Genomic DNA, 13,381 nt, shown 5'->3' on the forward strand with positions numbered 1-13,381 from the left:
TTTTATAGACCTATGGTGATAAGGAACTCCCTAAAGACAAAGTTTGTAAATCTCAGAAAGTGTAGTTGAAGGCTGTTTAAGGCCTTCTTGACTCATATTTTTACAATGAATCTTTTAGTTAGTTAGTTAATTCAGTCGCTCAGTTGTGTCTGACTCTTTGTGACCCCATGAATCGCAGCACGCCAGGCCTCTCTGTCCATCACCAACTCCCAGAGTTCACTCAAACTCACGTCCATCGAGTCAGTGATGCCATCCAGCCATCTCATCCTCTGTCGTCCCCTTCTCCTCCTGCCCCCAGTCCCTCACATCATCAGAGTCTTTTCCAATGAGTCAACTCTTCACATGAGGTGGGCAAAGTGCTGGAGTTTCAGCTTTAGCATCATTCCTTCTAAAGAACACCCAGGGCTGATCTCCTTTAGAACTGACTGGTTGTAGTCTAGAACTCTTCTATGTTAAGTGAGTTAGTCAATACAAAAATGTTTTAAGAGTTTATGCCACACCAAATTTGAGCACTTAGCAGAGTGGGCTCAGTATGTTGAAAGAAAAACATGAGGTATCATTCGTCATTTTCTTATGGCATAAATGATGATCTTTTATTTGACAACTCTATGTATTTGCATATATATATATATCTTTCTAAGAATTTTTACTCATAAACATGGTTAAAATATTTCATATAGCTTTGTATCAGTGAAAAATTGAATAAAAATATGAAAAATTTATGATACTGAAACAGGTCCACGTTTCACTTTTCTTGACTCAAAAATCTTTCTCAGAAGGCTGTGAGATTCTTCTTATTGACAGACCTAGCATATTTCATGTGGTAGGCATATTTGCTATGGGGTACCAAAATGAGAGAGGGAAATAAAGAAGAGCAGGGAAAAGATTTTTTAAAATATTTTATTGTAATAGCTAGTCATTAGTATCTAGAATGACAGCCTTTTTGAAATCTCAGTGTTACACTGTAGCTCCCAGAGCAAACTGTGGGAGATGGTGAAGGGCCAGGGAAGCCTGGTGTACAGGTTTGTACAACAACTTTGTAGCTCCTAGTTGAAAGATCTCAGTCCTTTGCCTTCTGTATAGATGTTTACTGGTAAGCATAAATTGTTTCCAAGTGATTTTCTCTGGGTCCTGTCCTCTGAGAATTCTCTTCAAGGCCTTAAATTTGCCTCTGTGCTGCTATATAACTAAGAATAAATAAAGACAAGCCTTCAAAACTGACGAGCCTGCCAGTGTTTATGTTGTCTATCCTGAACTACTCACCTTGATCTGCCTTTAAATTCAATTTCTGGACCTTTTCCCAAACTTCCCAGCCTCTGACCTCATGACACATGTTTTTATTCAATTTTTAATCTTCATAGGTCTTCATTAGCAGTGCTTCTTGTAGATTTGTTTTTGTAAATGAGTCCTAGACACCCTGCTGATGGGTGTTATGTCTCTGCTGGCACTGTTACGTTCAGAGGTTCTGTTTACTTCCTTTAAATGCTGTTATCTCCTAGTTTTATCATAGTATTATTAAAACTGACTTCCTTCCTATATTATATATTCAGCTATTACACTAAGGTATTATTAAACATCTGCTGGTTTATTTTACTTTCATTGCCTTTGGCATAGTATATATGTTTTGTATAGCACGAACTATATTTTATTAATTTCATGTATCATGAAATGATATTATATTTTATTCATTTTAAAAAATTGTAGCTCACCAAGTACTTCTAAGAAATCCTAATAATTTTCTAGTTGGAATATGTAAAGTATTTGAGAACAGCTTACAAATAAAGCAAGCATACAAAGACAAAAATCCTCAAGGCGTGTATAGGATTCATTTTATTGCATGGAGTGTAATTACCTGTGAGATTATGTTAAAATATATGTATCAATGTATACCTCTTTGAATATGTGTAATTTACATATTTATATACAAATATGCAAATTACATTTTAAGACATTTTAATGGTTATACTCTGTTATGATTTTTGTTTTAAAAGCTATTTTTCTCTGAGACTAAAATCATAGTTATATATTGATTAGTGTCAAGAGAACTATCATAAGACACATGAGCATCTGTTTGTCTTAGGAATTGTTATGGAAGTGTCATTTAGATTCCTCTATTCATTAATTCCTAAAGAAGAAATAAATTCTAGGAATTTCAGTATAGCTCTTACTAGCATTTACATGGGCTAATCATTTTGATATCTGTGGTTGAGTTAGTAAACTATGAAAGGTTACTTGTAACACAGTACTTTGAAAAATATAAGAATTTTAGATATCTCAGGACTACCATGATTGTGCAAGATCAATTTTACAGAACACACTCAGTAGTCTAGAGTAGCTTTAGGCTCTGACATAGGGCAAGCACTGACATTTTTTTGCTGGGAAATTCATAATGGCAAAAGTTCTGACATAGTTTTAAGATGATCTTAATTAACTCTGAAATAAGTAGTTTAAATATAAGAAGTCATACATGGCAGCTAGTTCTGCCCATGTTGTGTCTGCCATACTAATAGGTAGAACCCATCCTATTTTAAATATTTGAAGTAGGATTCATTTGTATTTGGAGGCTTTGTATAAAAAGACTTATTATTTTTGTAGTTATACTGAATTCTAGTTGGAAAAATGTTTACTTTTACTACAGATGTTTTCTTTTGTCACAGATGACTCTTCTTGAACTATGAAGACAAATTAAATTATATTAAGTATACTTTTTAGGAAGAATATGTATATCTCAACAGTATAGAAAATTTTTAGAAATGGTGAATTTTTATGTGATTAGATTGCAGTTTTAAAACTGAATTGGATATTTGCTTCTCTGTAGAGCTACATGATATATATGTAAATAGTAGAAACAAAAAGGAATAGCTTTTCACAAAGAAAATATAAGAAATCTTTAATAGTTACAATGATGCTTATAATAATAATAATAATAATCCCTCTATTGATAAATGCATATTCCTTGAGCTAATTATTCTCACCAATCCATATATGGTAGTTTACCTGCTTCTTCTACTCTAGCATTCTTAGGCTTCCTGACTGAAGTATGTTCATTGTCCTTCCTTGTATTTCTACATATATAAATACAAATAGCTTAAAGAGCAGTGAAAAATTCATTACATTAGTTTAGGTTTTGCTTCACAAAAAACATAAATTAAGTAAATCACTCATTTTGTCTTCATTTTGTTCCAGGGCGCTTTGGTCAGTGCAGGTTCAGATGATACACTTCACTTGTGGAACCTTAGACAAAAAAGGCCAGCTATTCTTCATTCTCTCAAATTTAACAGAGAACGGTAAGAATGTAAGAGTTACACAGTTTCTTAATGTATAAGAAAATGATTTGCTGAATGGGTTTCAGGTTAATTTTTGAAAAATATTTTAAAATAATTTTAATAGCGCTACAAAATATATATGCTTGCTTTTATAGTAGTTTATTTACATAGAAAATTCACTGATATAGGTTCAGTCATCTTCTAGTGGAGAACTCCTAGCATTCTTCTCTTTATAAACCAGGACTTCAGCAATGGGTGATACGTTCTTTCTTAGGCCAGGTGCCGAAAATCAGACCTAAAATTTAAAAGTCAAGTAAATACTGAATGTATTTCTATACTTTTTGATCTTGAAAGTTACCTCCTACACTTTCATTTTTTTGCTTAAATTTTTTTTTACCTTAAAAAATATGAGACAGAGATTTTAGACATCCAAAATTGTTGGTACTAGGTGTTGAGCAACATTATACATTCAAGATTAACATTTTCAGAGATGATTTATTGATCAGAATTCAAATTCTTCCATTTTAGAGTGAAATAATAATTGGAAAAAAATTGAAAGATATGGGGCAGATATTAGAACAGATATGGAAGAATTATTAGATTTTATTTGAAACTGTACAAAATTTTAATGTTTCTAGTCTTTGTTTTAACCAGAGCTAGAATATCACAGACATCTACTTAGCTGATAATCCATCTCAAGATGAAGTAAAATTTGTATTTTATTAACCATCTCTGTTATTTAACTATCAAATGATTTTATTATTTTTATTATTATTTGGGAAGCAGCAGGCTTTTTGCAGTGATTATGAAGGGCTAGAACAGGAAAATTTGATATTAATGAAAGAGAAATCTCTGAGAGATCAATTTACACAAATTAGCAAGTGCTAGTCACAACTGAGGTAGGTAGATAATAGAGACAGTCACTGCTGAGAACTCAAGAAAGTACTTATTTTATTTTGTTGGATGGTTATAGTTCATATGGAATCATCACTATATAGGCAGAGCCTAATGAAGTAAATGTGTGTTTATAGGTTTGATGAGAAGAAACAATGGCATCTATACAGACATTCTTTTTTCTACCTGGAACTTTTTCTTCTCATTTGCATATTACTTAACTTTCAATGTTCTGAGTAATATTCATGAGTATTCTATCCACAGTATTTTGGAATCAGCATCAATGAAAGTTTTTATTATATCCAGTATTTTTTTGAGTGGAGAAAATTTCTGTTTTAGCTATTTGCTAAAACTAGGTAGAACTTCTTTCTTCATATCGATCTAATTTTGGTTTATCTTAAATTTTAATATAAGTAATGTAGCAGAAATTAATACATGATATGAAAAACTGAAAGATTAGTCAAGAGTTGTTATACGTTTCCTTGTATCTTTACTGCTAAAAATAGTACCTACTCAGGTATTGCCGTGTTGATTTTATCTCTTTCTCTGCTTGTAGCATTTTTTGTTTGTCAATATTTTGAGTAGATCTGGCCCTACAATTTTGTGTAGATAAGCAGAATGAGTTTTTTCCCCCTTACAACTGGATTGTTGAAGGAAATGTTCTGTTTCCTTTTAAAGCCATTTTGGGGAGAAGAAATGATTGATGATGATGATTTCTAATTATAATTTTATTAACTCAATTGAGGTGTATTTAACTGGTAGCAATGTAAAAGCAAGCTGACAGATTTTGGACAGATTTAAACACTGGGAACTTTGTAGGCATTACCTATATTTTAAATTAACTTTTATTGGAATATAGTTGCTTTACCAATGTTGTGTTAGTTTCTGCTGTACATCAAAGTGAATCTGTTATATGTATACATATATCACTTCTTTTTTAGATTTCCTTCCCATTTAGGTCACCACAAAGCATAGAGTAGAGCTCCCTTTGCTAAACAGTAGGTTCTAATTAGTTATCTATTTTATGCATAGTAGTGTGTATATCAGAGAAGGCAATGGCACCCCACTCCAGTACTCTTGCCTGGAAAATCCCTTGGAGGGAGGAGCCTGGTAGGCTGCAGTCCATGAGGTTGCTAAGAGTCGGACAGGACTGAGCGACTTCACTTTCACTTTTCACTTTCATGCATTGGAGAAGGAAATGGCAACCCACTCCAGTGTTCTTGCCTGGAGAATCCCAGGGACAGAGGAGCCTGGTAGGAGGCCGTCTATGGGGTCACACAGAGGTGGACACGACTGACACGACTTAGCAGCAGCAGCAGCAGCAGTGTGTATATGTCAATCCAAACTCCCAATTCATCGCAACACCCCTTCCCCTTGGTATCTCTAAGTTTGTTCTCTACATATGTCTCTCTCTCTCTGGTTTGCAAATGAGTTTATCTATACCATTTTTCTAGATTCCACATGTAAGTGACTTTACGTGATGTTTGTTTTTCTTCTTCTGATTTACTTCACTCTGTATGACAATCTCCAGATCTATCCACGTCTCTGCAAATGGACTATTTAGTTCCATTTTATGGCTAAGTAACAGTCCACTGTCTATATGTACCACATCTTCTTTAACCAGTCTTCTGTTGATGAACTTTTAGGTTGCTTCTGTTTCCTGGCTATTGTAAATAGTGCTGCAGTGAACATTGGGGTGCATGTATCTTTTTGAATTATGATTTTCTCTGGATTATATGCTCAGAAGTAGGATAGCTGGGTCATGAGGCAGTTTTGTTTGTAGATTTTTGAGGACCATCCATACAGTTCTCTGTAGTGGCTATACTGATTTACATTCCCACCAACAGTTCCCTTTTCTCCACATTCTCTCCAGCATTTATTATTTGTGACTTTTTGATGATGGCCATTTTGATCAGTGTGAGATGATAGATCATTGTAGTTTTGATTTGAATTTCTTTAATCTTAATAATTAGTAATGTTGAGCATCTTTTTATGTATTTGTTGGCCATCTCTATGTCTTCTTTGGAGAAATATCTATTTAGATCTGTGCAATTTTTCTTTGGGTTATCATTTTTTTATATTGAGCTACATGAGCTGTTTATATATTTTGGAGATTAATCCCTTGTTGGTTGCTTCATTTGCAAATGTTTTCTCCCATTTTGAGGGCTGTCTTTTTGTTTTGTTTATGGCTTCTTTTGCCATATAAAAGCCTTTAAGTTTAATTAGGTCCCATTTTTTTGTTGTTGTTATTTTCATTACTCTAGACGGTAGTTCAAAAAAGATCTTGCTGCAATTTATGTTAAAAGTGTTCTGCTTGTGTTTTCCTCTAAGACTTTTATAGTGTCTGGCCTTGAATTTAGGTCTTAAATCCATTTTAAGTTTGTTTTTGTGTATAGTGTTAAGTGTAATTTCATTCTTTTACATGTAACTATCTGGGGTTGCCTATTTTAATGCTTACAAAAACATATTTATCATTTTGAGAGAGATAAACTATCTTAACATTGAGAATAATCATTAATGTCACTATTTATTGTGGAGAGAATAAAAATCCTTAAATGTATGGTGAAGGCAAGGCTTAAGTCAGCAAAGAAGAATTTAAACAAGCATCTTTGGGAACTCTAAGCCCTCCTAAATAGGCCATTTAACTATGTAAATTTCTATATACCTGTCAACTGAAAGACAGATATACAGTGTGAGAGTTGTGAGTGAAGTTTTATTGAGTGTCTTACTGGGAACTATATGGCCTGGAAGATAGCTTCTCAGAAAGCTTTGAGGAACTGCTGCAAAAATGGTACTGAGGAACCAGTATCTATATTAATTTTTTTCACTGGGAGAAACATAGAGTCAGGCATGAAAGATTATTGCTAATCAAAAAGAGAAGACATCTTAAGTTAATGATGTAAGTGCTTCTCTATGTATGGGAAGATGTAAGAATCTGGGACCATTGAAATTCTTTTTTAGATAGGAATCGTAACTGTCTTTGGGCCATATATCCAAAACAGAATACTGCATCCTGTTTTTCTCTCCTGAATTCCCCTCTGGGTGTACTTGCAATGAGTTGTTGCAGCTTAATCCTTGTATGACTGGAATGTTAGGCAACATTCTTTCATATCTTTATGCTTATGTAATATACATATATACATATTTGGTTTGTATAGTTTGTAAATTTTAGTGTGTTTTTATTTATTTTTTAAATAGAGGACCTTCAATCTTTGGTTTTATAATCTTTGAAGGTGGCAACCAGGCTTAAATTGTTGATGATCCTTGGGTCCCCTCATATCTGACTTTATAAACCTACATATGGAAGAAAAACTTTTTATTTCTGTGATGTATGATCTGAAAAATGAATAAAATCAAGCATTCACCTTTTAAGGCATATTAACAGTCATTGCTATCACTGATCATAAATTGTATAACATTGGGGAAAGCCTAGAATTATTTTATATGATTTTCAAGTAAAATTCAACAGGGAGACTATGATATACAGATCATAAAGTATTTGTACTTATTATATCAGTTTCTTTTTCTATCTGTGGTATTCTGATAATTAAAACATCAAAACATTTCTAAGTAATATTAATTAAATTTCCAGGAAGAAATATTTTGTTAAGAACCTTTTTTATGAAATCTCTAGCAAACTTGACCCATCAGTGTTGGCTTTGGGAACTATTTATAGCCCAAATTTTTAAAACTGCATTGCTTTATAAATATAATATGAATTATTTCTCCTTAAAATTTTTCTTAAGTTATTAACATTTGCCTGGTTAGACATTCAAAGATAAAAAACATATGTACAGTGAAGGATCTTTCTTCCTTACATATAAGCAAATGTATATGTAATGTAATTTTTTATTTTATGTATTTATAGACAAATATGAAAGTATCATACATTTCTGTTCACAGGTTGTAGCATGCAAACAGTTTTGTACCTAATTTTCTCTATATATATTCTCAAGACCATTCCTTAACAACACATAAAATGTTTCCTTATTCTTTTCTTGTGTGTGTATGCAAATATTACCAAACTATCAAGACTGTGTAAATATTAATTGTATGCCTCAAAATAATTTTACATTCATGTAACAACTCAGTTCAAGAAAGAGAAAATTACTAAAACCACAGAAATCCCTCTGTGTTAAATAATTATTACCTAACCCTCAAATGTAACAAACACTATTTTGATTTCAAAAACTGTTGGTTTTGACATTTATAGATATGAAATTATACATATATACTTGTTTGTATTTCGCACCTATGCTCAACATTATATTTGGAGATTTCACTCACATTGCATGTAGCTTATTATTTTCATTGTTATGTAGTATTCAATTTAATGGGTATTCTTTGATTTGATTAACCATTCTACTTCAATATATCCTGGTTGTATTTTTGTATTTCCATTAAACTTTTAGAAATTGCTTTTCAGATTCCACAAACACACTTACTGAGATTTTGATTGGAAACATCTTGAAGCTGTAGGTCAGTTTGGGGAGAATTGACATTGCCTTGATGATGGAGAATGGCAGTATTGTTTGACTGTTGTTGACAATGATGACACTGATTCATTGGATGAATCACAGACAGGGATTGAACATGGTATATATTATCTCCCACCGCTTAGGTATTCTTTGATTTCTCTAAATAACATTTATAGTTTTCTCTGTAGAGGTCTTCTACATTTTTGTTGTGTTTCAGTTCAGTTCAGTCGCTTAGTCGTGTCTGATTCTTTGCGACCCCATGAATTGCAGCACACCAGGCCTCCCTGTCCATCACCAACTCCCGGAGTTCACTCAGATTCACGTCCATCAAGTCAGTGATGCCATCCAGCCATCCCATCCTCTGTCATCCCCTTCTCCTCCTGCCCCCAATCCCTCCCAGCATCAGAGTCTTTTCCCATGAGTCAACTCTTCGCATGAGGTGGCCAAAGTACTGGAGTTTCAGCTTTAGCATCATTCCTTCCAAAGAAATCCCAGGGCCGATCTCCTTCAGAATGGACTGGTTGGATCTCCTTGCAGTCCAAGGGACTCTCAAGAGTCTTCTCCAACACCACAGTTCAAAAGCATCAATTCTTCGTTGCTCAGCCTTCTTCACAGTCCAACTCTCACATCCATACATGACCACTGGAAAAACCATAGCCTTGACTAGACGGACCTTAGTCAGCAAAGTAATGTCTCTGCTTTTCAATATGCTATCTAGGTTGGTCATAACTTTTCTTCCAAGGAGTAAGTGTCTTTTAATTTCATGGCTGCAGTCACCATCTGTAGTGATTTTGGAGCCCAAAAAATACAGTCTGACACTGTTTCCACTGTTCCCCCATCTATTTCCCACAAAGTGGTGGGACCACATGCCATGATCTTTGTTTTCTGAATGTTGAGCTTTAAGCCAACTTTTTCACTCTCCTCTTTCACTTTCATCAAGAGGCTTTTTAGCTCCTCTTCACTTTCTGCCATAAGGGTGGTGTCATCTGCATATCTGAGGTTATTGATATTTCTCCCAGCAATCTTGATTCCAGCTTGTGTTTCTTCCAGTCCAGCGTTTCTCATGATATGCTCTGCATAGAAGTTAAATACGCAGGGTGACAATATCCAGCCTTGACATACTCCTTTTCCTATTTGGAACCAGTCTATTGTTCCATGTCCAGTTCTAACTGGTGCTTCCTGACCTGCATACAGATTTCTCAAGAGGCAGGTCAGGTGGTCTGCTATTCCCATTTCTTTCAGAATTGTCCGCAGTTTATTGTGATCCACACAGTCAAAGGCTTTGGCATAGTCAATCAAGCAGAAATCGATGTTTTTCTGGAACTCTCTTGCTTTTTCCATGATCCAGCGGATGTTGGCAGTTTGATCTCTGGTTCCTCTGTCTTTTCTAAAACCAGCTTGAACATCAGGAATTTCATGGTTCACGTAGTGCTAAAGCCTAATTTTAAATGCTATTGAAAATTGTACATGATGATAAAATGACAGTATATCTAATATAAGTTGTACATGATGATAATTATATGTCATTTTCTGTATTATTTTTGTTAGAATATAGAAATATAATTTATTCTTTTTTCTATATTCTGTTCTGTGACAGTGATTTCCACCATTCTGTCCTCCAGGTCATTTATCTGATCTTCTGCTGCAATCATTCTGCTGTTGATTCCTTCTAGAGTATTACTCATCTCTGTTTGTTCTTTAGTTCTTTTCGGTCTTTGGTAAACATTTCTTGGCTCTCCATTATTTTTCCTAGATCCTGTATCATCTTCACTATCATTATTCTGAATTCTTTTCCTGGAAGGTTGCCTATCTCCACTTCATTTAGTTGTTTTTCTGGGGTTTTATCTTGTTCCTTCATCTGGGACATACTTTCTGCTTTTTCATCCTGATTTACTTTCCGTGTTGTGCTTTTTGTTCTAGCCACTGTGGAACTGTGGTATTTCTTGCTTCTTCTGTCTGCTCTATGATGGAGGAGGCTAAGAGACTTTTGTAAGCTTCCTGATGGGAGGGACTGGTGGTGGGAAAAACTGGGTCTTGCTCTGGTGGACAGGGCCTTGCTCAGTAAAGCTTTAATCCAATTATCTGCTGACAATTGTTGTACTCCCTGCCTGTTAGTTGTTTGGCCTGAGGCAACACAGCCCTCTGTCTATGGTCAGGTTAATGACCTCTAAGAGGGTTTACTCTAAGGGGGACCTTCCCAGACAGGTGCCCCTGTCCCTGTGGTGAGCCCCTGCTGACCCACACCTCCACAGGAGACTGTCCAACATTAGCAGATAGTTTTGGTTCAGTCTCCTGTGAGGTCGCTGCCCCTTTCCTCTGGGTCTTGGTGCATGCAAGATTTTGTTTGTGCCATCTAAGATTGGAGTCTCTGTTTCCCTCAGTCCTCTGGAAGTCCTATAAGCAAATCCTGCTGGCCTTCACGGTCAGATTGCCTGAGGATTCACAGTCCCTTTGTTGGATGCCCAGGCTGGGAAGCCTGATGTGGGGTTCAGAACCTTCACAACAGTGGGAGAGATTCTTTGGTATTACTGTTCTCCAATTTGTGGGTTACCCACCTGGTAGGTATGAGATTTGATTTTATCCTGATTGTGCACCTCCTACCATCTTTCTGTGGCTTCTTTGTTTTTGGACATGGGATATCTTTTTTTGGTGGTTTCCAACATTCTCCTGTCAATGGTTGTTCAAGAGCCGGTTGTGATTTTGGTGTTCTTGAGAGGGATATGAGCGCATGTCCTTATACTCTGCCATCTTGAACTGGAAATCCCTGGAAATATAATTTACTTTTATGGTTGACCTTGTATCTAGTGACTTTGCTTAAATTCAAGGAATAATTCTAATAGCTTCCTGTAGACTTTTCTAGGTACAGAGTCATCTTCAAATAATAATAGTTTTATTTTCTTCTTTATAGTTTCATATGTATTTATATTTATTTTTATTATTGTACTGGGGTTAAGACCTTGTATTAGTTATTTATTGCTATGTGACAATATTACCACAAACTCAGTGGCTTAAAACAGCATACATTTCTTTCTTTTTTTTAACAGCATTTATTTCTCATCTCAGAGTTTCTCTATCTGAAAACTAGGAGTGGCCTAGATGAGTTTCTGTATCAGGATCTCACAGAACTACAATTAACATGGGGAGATTATTTTTTATTATTTCATTATTTAGTATATATTTGCTGTAGGTTTTTAAGTTGATACTCTTTGTTATCAAGAAGTTTCTTTTGCTCCTAATTTTTATAAGGGGATATATATGTATAAATCATGAATGAATACTGAATTTTATCATGTAGTTCTTATGCATCTATTGTGATCATGTTGTTTTTTCTTTTTAAAAATCTGTTAATGTGGTAAATGACATCACTTGATTTTTTTGCATGTTAAATGACACTTGTATTCCCAGAATAAATATAATTTTGTGATATACTAGCATTATTATATGTGCTCCATTTGCTAATGTTTTGCTAATAGGTTGTTTAAGAGTTTAATATCTATGTTAACAAGAGCTTAGCATAGAAATTTCCTTTCTTTTGAGTTCTCTGCTAGGTTCTCACGTCATAGTTATTTTCATCTTATAGAATGAATGGGGAAATGTTTCCTCTTTTCTATATTCTGTCAATACTTGTGAAAGATTGGTGTCATTTCTTCCTTAAAATTTGGAAAAAAAAAAAAAAAGATTCACCAGTAAAGCATCTGAACCTGGGTTTTCTCTGAGGTAAGATTTTAAATGGCATATTCATTTCTTTAGTAGTTTTAAGAATATTCAGATATTCTTTTTTACCTTCAGTCAGTTTTGGTAAGTTGTACTTTTGAAGAAATTTGTCCTGTTCATCAGAATTTTTAAATTTATTGGCCTTCACAGTAGTATCTGAAGTGATTTCCTGTCTTTCATTCTTTTTTTCTTCCTTTTAAATCAAGGTAAAGCTGATTTACAATATTGTGTTTGCTTCAGGTGTACAGAAAATTGATTCAGTTATATATATATATATTTTTTCAGATCATTTTTCATTATAGGGGAGTGAGATAAGCTATTGAATATTGTTTCCTGAGTTATACAATAAATCCTTGTTACTAATCTGTTTTGTATGTAGTAGTGTGTATTCATTAACCCCATGCTCCTAATCTATCCCTCCACATCCCCTTTGGTAACCATAGTTGGTTTTCTATGTCTGTGAGTCTGTTCCTGCTTTGTAAATAGATTCATTTGGCTTATTTTTTTATATTTCACATATAAGTAATATATATTATTTTTCTTTGTCTGACTGCACTTAGTATGATATTCTCTAGGGCTATCCATGTTGCTGTAAAAGAAAATATTTCATTCTTTTGAGACTGAGTAATATTCCATTTTGTGTGTGTGTGTGTGTATCCACATGTTCTTGTTTAAAATTTTTATTTTATATTGGGGTGTAGCTTATTAACCTGTAACACAGGTTATTTTCAGGTGTATAGCAAAGTGATTCAGTTATACATATGTGTGTGTGTGTATTCTTTTTCAAACTCTATTTCCATTTAGGCTGTTACAGAATACTGAGAAGAGTTCCCTGTACTATCCAATAGATCCTTGTTGGTTATCTATTTTAAACAAAATAGAGTGTATATATCAGTCAAAGACTTCCAATCTGTCCCTCCCCTACCACCTTTCCCCTTTGTAGTCATAAGTTTGTTTTCTAAGTCTGTGACTGTTTCTTTTGTGTAAATAAGTTCATTTATCATTTTTTTAGACTCCATATACAAGTGA

General features: G+C 34.3%; 1 protein-coding gene across 5 annotated transcripts in view; it reads left to right on the forward strand.

Moving 5' to 3' along the window:
- STXBP5L (syntaxin binding protein 5L) overlaps window positions 1-13,381 on the forward strand; it is a 330,353-nt gene that overhangs the window by 83,888 nt on the left and 233,084 nt on the right. For all 5 annotated transcript variants that reach the window (XM_060418502.1, XM_042231962.2, XM_004002958.6 and 2 more), the window contains exon 5: window positions 3,187-3,287. In XM_060418502.1, the coding sequence (XP_060274485.1) occupies window positions 3,187-3,287 (101 nt within the window). The remainder of the gene's footprint in view (window positions 1-3,186; window positions 3,288-13,381) is intronic.

This window comes from Ovis aries, chromosome 1 (genome assembly GCF_016772045.2).
Source record: "Ovis aries strain OAR_USU_Benz2616 breed Rambouillet chromosome 1, ARS-UI_Ramb_v3.0, whole genome shotgun sequence".
In the NCBI taxonomy this organism is placed as follows: domain Eukaryota; kingdom Metazoa; phylum Chordata; class Mammalia; order Artiodactyla; family Bovidae; genus Ovis; species Ovis aries.